Here is a 10,611-nt window from a genome sequence, read left to right on the forward strand (position 1 = left end):
CTTTGCCTTTCGGCTCAGCTCCCTCTTCACCACAACAGTCCGATGCAGCGACTGCATCACTGCAGCCGCTGCACCGATCCGCCTGTCGATCTCACGCTCCATCCTTCCCTCACTCGTGAACAAGACCCCGAGATACTTGACCTCCTCCACTTGGGGCAAGGACTTCCCACCCACCTGAAGAGGGCAAACCACCTTTTTCTGGTCGAGAACCATGGCCTCGGATTTGGAGGTGCTGATTCTCATCCCAGCCGCTTCACACTCGGCTGCAAACCGTCTCAGTGCATGTTGCAGGTCCGGGTTTGATGGAGCCATCAGGACAACATCGTCTGCAAACAGCAGAGATGAGATCCTATGGTCCCCAAACCGGACACCCTCCGACCCCTGACTAGAAATTCTGTCCATTCTGTGGTATTATAATTATAATTACACTTCATACATCAAAAACATTTAGATACAATTTTCATAAGTTAAAATGACTTTTTGGTTTAAACTTTTGGAGATGGTGAGAAAATATTATTTAATTTGTTTAATAAGAACAGAGGAAAAAAAGGGATACCGATGATGAAAATGTACTTTCATGAATTTAGAATTTGCCAAACATAAGAATTAAATTAATTACCATTTTCTTACTATACTATTGTCCATATTTGTGTCATGAAAACCAAAAAAATATATGTTCAAATTGGATTCAATGTGAAGAATTATAAATTGTAAACAGTCTTTCCAAAAGGCATTTATAACAGTGCAATTAACCCTAATATATAATGTTGTTGTTGTTGTTGTTGTTTTATGGCGGTTGGCATCCGAGTGTCGCATTACCGCCAGACTTTATTCCCCAGACTTTGTCGTAGTCCTAAAAGTTGTTCTTCCAGTGCTTTGACCTCCAGTGCTTTGACAAAGCCCAAGTTGTTGTTGTTTACATTACCGCCAGACGTTATTCTTTAGACGTTATTCTTTACTTTAAACTTCATTCTTCACATTCCCACCGACTCTCCATGAATAAAACTCATCACGCGCGTCATTGCATCAATGAAATTTCCCCATGTGGGACAATAAAGGAATATCTTATCTTATACGTTGCCGTTAAAGCCTCACGTTTCCGAGAACTGCGGCACGAGCGGCGAGAGACACGCGCGACCTACGTTCCCGTCCCCGATTGGCCGCGCTCGCCGGAGACACCGCCACGTGACTCGGCGCCGGTATAAGTACTTCGCGGCGCGCTGTTCCTAAGCAGCCCCCGGTTTCTGAGGGAAAATGTATCGTCTCGGCCCACAGGTTTCCTCCAAGATCGCGCTCATCTCCTTTCTGCCTGCCGTGCCACGGGAACACTTTCATTTTACGAGACAATACAATAAAGGCTGGTCGTGTATTGGCTGATTTTGGATCAACGTTGCACTTTGTAAAACGGCGTAAACAAAAATGCCACGGACCAAGAAACGGACCAACAAGGGTGAGTGTGAGCGGCTAGCGACGGCTACGGGCCTAGGTTAGCTTTTCCACTCGGGCGGCCGACGGGAGTTGTAGTTCTGTCGGAGTCGCTCTGTCGTCGAGTAACGTGGACTGCGCGAGCGACGTGGACTACAAACGTAAGCGCTCGGCATGTTGCTGTGGGAAAAAAAAAAAAAAAAGCAAACCTAGCTAGCTGTAAATTACACAAAGCGCTGCTGTTTGTTGGAAAACACGTTACAAGATGTTGAGATAGTTGTCATTCAACGTTAAATACGGTAATTTATATGTGGTAAACTGATTGTTAGTTTTGCTAACAGTAATAACGATGCTCAATCCAAATTTGATCCTTTCTATTTACGCAAACGTTTCCACCAACCAGTGTACATTTATATTTACAGCTTATTAACGTATGGCTTTTTAATATAAGTGGTTACAATATTGTTTGAACACAAAATAAACAGCCTGCGCTTTCGTTTATCGATCGACGTGTGTGTTTTTCCTTTTACGTGCGATTTAGCGCTGCTGCTGCTGCTGACGTCAAACCGGCACCGAGTTATTTAATCAGTTGATTAAACCACCACTTTTCATATGGATTCATCGTATATGATTACTATAATGGTTAACTTAGAATGTGGATACTTTGTGGGTATTTATGCTGCCGGGTGTGTGAGGACGAAGGGCGAAAAAGGCGGCGCCCCGGTTCTGTGGAATCAGCTGGTGTGAAAAAAAGTCCACGTCAACACATGACCGAAGAGCGTAAGGAAATCTCTCCTTATGAAAGAAAGAACGAAGGAAGGAAAGAGGGGCCATGTCAAATTGGAGGGTGTATTCTATTCTTTTTTTTTTTTAAATACTACCGGAAATTCCTTTTTTGGTTTGCTCGTGGCCTTAGCTGTGCTCCAAACGCCATGTGAGGATAAGATTAATTTTAGGACACGAGCAGCAGCTATTCATGGGCTTCAGCTGCTGTTAGGCAAGACAAAGCTGTGGAAGTACAATCTAACTGGCTACAATGGTTATCCTATTGAAACTTAAATTGATATGGATTTTGCCAGACATCCAAAAAACAACCATCACAAAGAATTCATGTCGAAACGTGACAACTGTTTGCTTATCTGCATTTTATTTGTGTCCTATGTTTGGATGCCTCAAAAACAAATGTAAATGCTTGCAGTTGTTTGTTGTTGTGTCTGCTCCCTATTTAAGTTTTTGATGCTATTATGTCTATATTGGATAAAATGTGTATTACATCTGTTATGTATATCAAGGACTCGAAGAAGGAAAAAAAAGACAAGATAAATATGAAGTACTTGGTGAAGTATGTCATTGCCCCGTCAACTGCGCTAGATTTTTATCACTTTGAAACGTATGTATTCATGGACGATCAAAACAAAATGCTATATTGTATTTGTTTTGTTCTTGTTTTACTGTCGCTCAGCAAAATGCAAACCGTTAACAATGGAAGCCCTATTTTCTTCATTCTATCATTTGATCTCAAATTTCACCTGTTTGAGTTTCAGCTTCCTCTTTTTAAACATTTTTGAGGACTTTACAACATAACCGAAAGCTGAGAGCCATGAACGCACAGAGGAGGAGGTTTGAGCTGCCCCCCCCACATCTTCCTCTGGACTTTGAGCCATGCCGTCCGTCCTTACTGCTAAACAAACCTCTTTTTTTTTTTTAGCTTTTTACAGTAATATGCTACACGTACTTTAGCAATACTCGGGCGGCAGCGATTAATCCAACTAATCGTTACTAGTCGACTATAAGAGTTTATTTTATTTAACGGTTGTGGTGATCAAAATGCAAGTATTTGGACTATACACACCCTTAAATGCACACAAATACCCACTTTTGTTTTAATCAAGACTGTGGCATAACTAAATAAAAAGATAATTAACAATTTCTCACTTTCATTAATAATACACTTGTAAATACTTCAGTCGCCATAGTTCAGCCTTTTTTCTGTTGAGGTAGAAAAGTACTGATTGACAAATGCAGACTGTATCGCTGACTGTACCACGACTAAAATAATTGGTCATTACTTACTATGGCGAGTCATTAATACAATTTTCACTAGATTTCTTAAGTTAGTAATAAACGTCTTATTAGTAGCTGTCACTTCAGAAATATTATGTAAAATAAACCAAACATCCAAAATTATCAGGAATTAGAGGCTTTCCATGATCATAATATTTTTTTTTAACATATTTTATAATTTATTATGTTAAAGAATAATAATTATGTGGTATGTAAAATAATAATTTATTATGTAAAAGAAGAATTTTATGTAAAAGAATGTATAATAGCAAATACTAATACAAAAAAAAGTAATAATAAATAATACTAATCAGAAGAGAGTGCGTTGGTGAAACGCATAAAAATCCTATTAATGATAAAATGCAATACTCATAATGGCTGAAGGATAACTGCCGTATTTCCCGGACTATAAGTAGCACCTTTTTTTCATAGTTATGGCCGGGGTGCGACTTACTTATATTTATACTTGTACTTATACTCTGGAGCAACTTCTACGTGATATATTTGGTTATTTTCACACTTACGACGCAACCGCATTTCATACTCCAGTGCGATTTATATATATTTTTTGGCTGATGCGACTTATACTCTAAATGCGGTACTACTGCTATGGTAGTCGTCCTTATTTTCCCGACAAACATTTGTCACGTTGACCTGTTTGACCATGTCTCTATAAACTTGACTCCGTGTTTGCAAATCCCACACGTGTTCGGCCTTGACTTGAAACCCGGCGTCGTTCACATCAGATAACACCGGTACCGGCTGTGGTCGTCGTGCAAACTTTACAGTTTGGTTTATCTAATCTTGTGTTCCTGCAGCAGCTGTGAGTCTCCGCTTGCATAACGCACAGAACCTCTGCTCCTGACACTTTTTGTATTAAACGTGGTTGTTGTCTGCGCAGGAGGGCAGCATGGACACGTGCAGCCCTTCAGCGATGAGGACGCCTCCATAGAGACGCTCAGTCATTGCAGCAGCTTAAGCGACGGCGCCAGCGTTGCAGATGAAGGTATTTATCATCGTCCTCAAATAATGCTTGTCCTCGTCGTTGTGAACACTTTTTTTTTTTTTTTTTTTTTTTAATTCCCCCTTTTCTACGAGTGTTTGAAGAGTTTTTGTTGTGTTGCCAGGCGCTGAGGTCAGTGAGGACACGGCCCAGGAAGACTTCCAGTACAAGTTGAAGGGGTTCATAGACAGCACTGTGGACAAGAGGTAAAAATGGCAACGGCTCAAAGTGGCAGTCTGTTTAAAACTATTATTTTAGACGTCCAAGTATACATTAGTTTATAATGGTGGCGTGCAGTGACTTTTATGGATGGGCAAGCAGTCTTGGAGTGTTCATCAATATTTAGTGGCTAATATTTGCATTAAAGTGTGTAAAAAAAAAAAAACAAAAAAACAACAACAACAAAATCCTAACATTCAAGAGTAAGTTTCGAACCCAGGTTTCCCCCGTAAAAAATAAACTCACTTTACCGATCAATTCGTTACACAAATTAGCACTCTGCTATTAAAATACTGCCTGTTCGTAGCTAATTAGACTTTTCCGGTAATAAGAAATACAAAGACTTGTCTAAGTTTCTAGGTTTTTCTTCACCTTCTCATACACGATTATTGAGCGTAGTTTGAGGCCGTGTGGTCCTCAGAGCGCATGCACAAAGCTCTCAAACAAGCTGCTGTCCGCTCTGGTTCTAAAAGCCTGCGTGAACCGGCCTCTGAACACCGCCACAAAATGAATAGTGGCGGGAGAAGAAGAATCGAGCTTCCTGCGGTGTTTTGTAAAGGCCGCCATGACTTCCAGCCAAGTTACAGCAGCAGAAGTGAGGGGAAAACGGGCTTATTTGGATATATTTTGGACCAATTTAAATATAGTTGTGGCACACGGTGATGTTCGACCAATCGCTGCTTACCTTGAATGCCCTGACCACACGCCACCGCTGCATAAATAAATGTGTGCAGGATTTGAGCATAGTTAAAACGGTCTGCTTAAATGCTGCCGTGCTCCGAGACACGGGTCAATAATACACTTGGATGAGACTTGTATTAATAATTGATGTCTCGTCGCTTTAGTGCCAAGACCAGACAGGGGGCGCTGGACGGGCTGAAGACCGCCATGGCCAACCGCATCTTGTATGAGTTTATCTCCGAGAGAAGAATGACCATCACGGACAGCATTGAGCGGTGCCTCAAGAAAGGTAACGGAAGCCCATGTGTGGTCGCTTGTGGGTTTGTGTCCAGCCCTCAACGTCAACAGACTGTCTGTACCCGCTCTCTCCCCCTTTCACACAAATGACCTGTCGAGTATAGCCTTCCGGCTAGGAATAGACGAAACAAAAACTATTGCAATATTTAATGTGCCAATGGTACATGTTACGGCTCACTGCTAACAAAGTGTCGAGTGGTATACAGTAGTTTTAAGTACTGCAAGTGTCTTAATCATCTGTGGTTCTCAGGGAAAGGCGAAGAGCAGCGGGCCGCAGCTTCTTTAGCGTGCCTGCTCTGCATCCAGCTGGGCTCGGGTATCGAGAGCGAGGAGGTGTTGAAGACCCTTAAATCCGTCTTCAAGACCATTTTGGCAGATGGTTCCGCCAACATCCAGGCCAGGCAAGCTGTGAGTACAAAATAAGTTCAAAATAACCCAATCTTATGATGTTAAAAGTACTTGACAATCCAAAACGCGTTTATGTTATAGGTGGCGACAAGCTTGGGTCTATGTACTTTGGTCGCGGAAGATGACATTTTGGTGAGTTCCCGCTCTGCTTCACGTGCAATTTGGGGTCGACACGTCTGGGCTCCAGGGTAACTGGCTGTTCTCGTTGTTTTTGTATATTCCTCGCCTGTCTGAAGGTTGTATTCAGCCGCTGTGACAAGGTCTTCCCCAGTCTTAAGATTTATGAAGTCACAATAAGAGTCCAACACATCAAAAACGCATGACCGGCTCCATCATATGCTCCTGGTTATGAAGTGCCAGACTGAAGCTGTAATTTCATGCAGATCTCCCGCTGCTTTCAGCTCAGCGGCTACTGCAGCAGATGTGGCCGGACACATGGCAGCGATTGCTCTAAAAGACTCCATCGCGCTGCATTTCGCCTCTTATTCCGGACATCTTGAGCTATAACTTCTGTCTTCTCGCCCTGTTCCGCTGTAAAGAAGTCATGAGAGTCTTTATCTGGGCTATCAGGAGTCAGTTTCTCTGGTTTTGCTAGTCATGTTAGCTTCGTTAGCTTGCGAGGCAGGGTATTTACCAATGGGATCGCCGACTAAACCAGGACCAAACATTAGGTGCGTTCACATTTTTGCACTACAATGATTCTAAACTTATTTTGGAACAAAGCCTGGACTACGGCTACATCAGCTTAGTTTGTTTTAGTCCCGAAGTGTTACCAGACTTGTGCCGACCTTGTTTACTCATCCCTTGTTCTTGGGATTAGGTGGGTCAAGTGATGATTTTAAAGCTTAAGTTTTAGCAGCAGAGGTGTGTGCGCGCGTCAGCTTAAAGCGCTGCCATAACCTGAAGTCTCCGTTTTTTTCCTTTAGGATGTGTTTTCCACCATGGAGTGCTTCGAGAGCCTGTTCACCCGGTCGTATGCCAAAGGCGACGGCACCTTTCCGTCGGTGAATCCTCAGACGAGCCAACTCTACACCAACGCTCTGCTGTCCTGGGCTCTTCTGCTCACCATCTGCTCGGGCAGCCAGCTCAAGGAAGTCATCCGCAAGTAAGACCAGAAGACCCCTTGTACTGATGAATAGGTTGTGTTCATGACGTTTACCGTATTTTTGGACTATAAATCGCACCAGCCAAAAAAATACATAATGGAGAAGAAGAAAACATACAAGTCGCATTTTTTGGGGAAATGTATTTGATAAAATTCTAGACCAAGAACAGAAATTTCATCTTGAAATGCAATTTAAAATAATAACGGATGAGAAAACATGGTGTAATAGTTGTACGTATGCTAACGCTAACACCTTCAGCTACAAGTGTCTGGTATGTTAACGTAACATATTAACAGTTATTCAGATAACTATAGCATGAAGAACATGCTAACAAGTTCACCAAAGCATCAGTTTTACCCCAAATCACTAAATCCATTGAATTCTTCTTCCTCTGTGTCACTTCTAAACAACTCCAGAGGTAGAGGAAGTGCAGATTCTTCTTCTGCGTCACCTAGAGCGCCCTCTTGTGGTTATCACTGTCAATGCGGCCACCACTTTTTTAATAATAAACCATTGTCAATTTGTGCAGTAATTTGAACCATAAACCAGGTCACGACATTCACAAGTTGACAGTCAATCAAATTCTATCATTGGAATCTGCAATGAAACGGGCCACAGTATGTCGTGATGTCACCTGAACCCAACCTTCTCAATCAAAAAGTTAAAATGGAATGCTTACCAGACGTGGTTGTGTTTCACAGACACATGCTCAAACTCCCTGGACTGTTGGAGAGCGACGACGTCAACATGAGGATAGCGGCCGGGGAGACCATCGCTTTGCTTTTCGAATTGGCCCGAGACCTAGACGCTGTAAGTCATGTGTTTGCACATCTATAGCTGCAATTTTAGCTGTTTCTTCAAAATTGCACGTTTACGCCTCCAATGCTTCATAGTTAAAACAGTTTTTTTTTTTTTTTTTTTTTTTCTCTTGCAGGATTTTGAGACTGACAACTACAACGAACTGTGCGATAAGTTGTCTGCGCTGGCCACGGACTGCAACAAACACCGGGCCAAAAATGACAAGAGGAAGCAGCGCTCGGTGTTCAGGGACGTACTGAAGGCTGTCGAGGTGAGTCCCGGTTTAACGTGAAGGGGTGCTATAGCAGAGTTTCCACCGGTTTGCTTTGGAGCGGATCGGGACTAACCCTATGTAGCTCGGGCGAGAACAAGAAAAATCTGAAAATAATTATTTTTCACCAAACGCTAACTTGATCTTGTTTCTAAGCCACTGTATTTATTTATAGTAATAGTACTTTATATACTGAACCTATAGACGGGACGGGCTTAGGCACTAGTGATGCATGAAGAGTTTGTTTTTCCAACCTGTGGGTTCTGCAGTTTGGGGGTTTTCTCACCATCTCCTAATTTCCACCTGCTGCAACTTAAAGTGTAATGTAGCCTAATTTGGACTAGCACCTGAACGCTCTTAACTGGTGACAAAATGTAGATAATATTAATAATAATAGTAAACAAATAAAAAATATAATAATAATTTAAAAAAAAAATGTAAAAAAAATTATGTTAAACTTAATAGTAAAAAATGATAATGGTAAAAAAAAAAAACGGTTAAAAAAAAAAAGATAGTAATTAGGAAAATGATAATACTACAAATACAGACGATGAAAATAATGAAAATGACTGATAAATGTGGCAGGCCCACTCACCTTAAGCATGTTTGAGCAATAAAAACTTAAGGTGCAATATGTAAGGTCTATTCTTAACTTAAGTTTTCCTATATTTCAGGATGGAGACTTTCAGATGGAGACCATTCGTTTTGGGACGGAGCGCATGACCATCGACAGCTGGGTCAGGAAGAGGATGTACGACACCTTCAGAGAGTTTGTGGGGTCTGGAATGAACTACCATCTACAGGTCGGCCACCCACTCCAAATCTGACCCTGCACCCACTCCAAATCGTCTCCAAATCTGACCCTCCACCCACTCCAAATCTGACCCTGCACCCACTCCAAATCGTCTCCAAATCTGACCCTCCACCCACTCCAAATCTGACCCTCCACCCACTCCAAATCGTCTCCAAATCTGACCCTCCACCCACTCCAAATCTGACCCTCCACCCACTCCAAATCCACTCCATATCTGACCCTCCACCCACTCCAAATCCACTCTATATCTGACCCTCCACCCACTCCAAATCCACTCCATATCTGACCCTCCACCCACTCCAAATCCACTCCATATCTGACCCTCCACCCACTCCAAATCCACTCCATATCTGACCCTCCACCCACTCCAAATCCACTCCATATCTGACCCTCCACCCACTCCAAATCCACTCCATATCTGACCCTCCACCCACTCCAAATCCACTCTATATCTGACCCTCCACCCACTCCAAATCCACTCCATATCTGACCCTCCACCCACTCCAAATCCACTCTATATCTGACCCTCCACCCACTCCAAATCCACTCCATATCTGACCCTCCACCCACTCTATATCTGACCCTCCACCCACTCCAAATCCACTCCATATCTGACCCTCCACCCACTCCAAATCCACTCTATATCTGACCCTCCACCCACTCCAAATCCACTCCATATCTGACCCTCCACCCACTCCAAATCCACTCTATATCTGACCCTCCACCCACTCCAAATCCACTCCATATCTGACCCTCCACCCACTCCAAATCCACTCTATATCTGACCCTCCACCCACTCCAAATCCACTCCATATCTGACCCTCCACCCACTCCATATCTGACCCTCCACCCACTCCAAATCCATCTGACCCTCCACCCACTCCAAATGTACCGGATGTTGACGAAACTTTCATTTATTTCCCCGCAGGCAAACGACTTTATCCGCGACGTGTTTGAACTGGGACCACCCATTCTGGTCGACTCTGAGACCATGAAGGCCATGAAAATCTCCCGCTTTGAAAGGGTAAGCAGTGTCTTTTTTTTTTTTTTTTTTTTTTTTTTTTTTTTTTAAACTCTCATCACGTTCAATCAACTCGACTAACGCTCTCCGTCTGCGTCCGCTAGCATCTCCACAACTCCGCCGCGTTCAAAGCGCGGACCAAGGCCAGAAGCAAGTTCAGGGACAAGAGGGTCGACGTGGGGGAATTTTAATGTATTTGTCTTTTATTTTTATGCCTCCTATATAACTTATTTATAAATCTAACAAAGTCTCGCTGCTTAATATTTAGCTCCGCCTTTAGACTAATGTTTTGGTTGTCGAACAATAGCTGTGTGGCGTACAATTTTAAATGTAACCGCGCAAAACAATTGGTGTAATGTACATATTGCATGTTTGTTTCCATGATTTATGATATTTTTTTACTATTGTATAATTTGGCAGCACAAAAGAAATTTCACATTTGTCGACCACATGGCTAAGATGACTGCACTACGTGGTATAAGTATGAGCTGCTTTTTCCTGTCA

At 42.6% G+C, this 10,611-nt stretch overlaps 1 protein-coding gene across 1 annotated transcript; it reads left to right on the forward strand.

The window, feature by feature from the left end:
* The first annotated feature begins 1,217 nt into the window (after positions 1-1,217).
* Positions 1,218-10,372, forward strand: ifrd1 (interferon-related developmental regulator 1). Its single transcript, XM_072454832.1, has 12 exons — positions 1,218-1,450; positions 4,391-4,495; positions 4,617-4,698; positions 5,557-5,681; positions 5,940-6,097; positions 6,179-6,229; positions 7,024-7,202; positions 7,905-8,013; positions 8,138-8,272; positions 8,947-9,075; positions 10,015-10,110; positions 10,212-10,372. The coding sequence occupies exons 1-12, from the start codon at positions 1,420-1,422 to the stop codon at positions 10,296-10,298; spliced, it is 1,287 nt and encodes a 428-aa protein (XP_072310933.1). The 5' UTR covers positions 1,218-1,419; the 3' UTR covers positions 10,299-10,372.
* Positions 10,373-10,611: the final 239 nt, after the last annotated feature.

The sequence above is a fragment of the Eucyclogobius newberryi genome, unplaced genomic scaffold, assembly GCF_026437365.1.
Source record: "Eucyclogobius newberryi isolate DKJ021-1_F unplaced genomic scaffold, fEucNew1.0.hap1 SCAF_2, whole genome shotgun sequence".
NCBI lineage: Eukaryota > Metazoa > Chordata > Actinopteri > Gobiiformes > Gobiidae > Eucyclogobius > Eucyclogobius newberryi.

Bases quoted from the DNA above. Each gene is read 5' to 3' on its own strand.
- ifrd1 (XM_072454832.1), top strand. From the start codon at position 1,420: ATGCCACGGACCAAGAAACGGACCAACAAGG. The intron at 4,496-4,616 runs GTATTTATCATC...TTGTGTTGCCAG, and splicing joins CGCCAGCGTTGCAGATGAAG to GCGCTGAGGTCAGTGAGGAC. The intron at 4,699-5,556 runs GTAAAAATGGCA...TCGTCGCTTTAG, and splicing joins GACAGCACTGTGGACAAGAG to TGCCAAGACCAGACAGGGGG.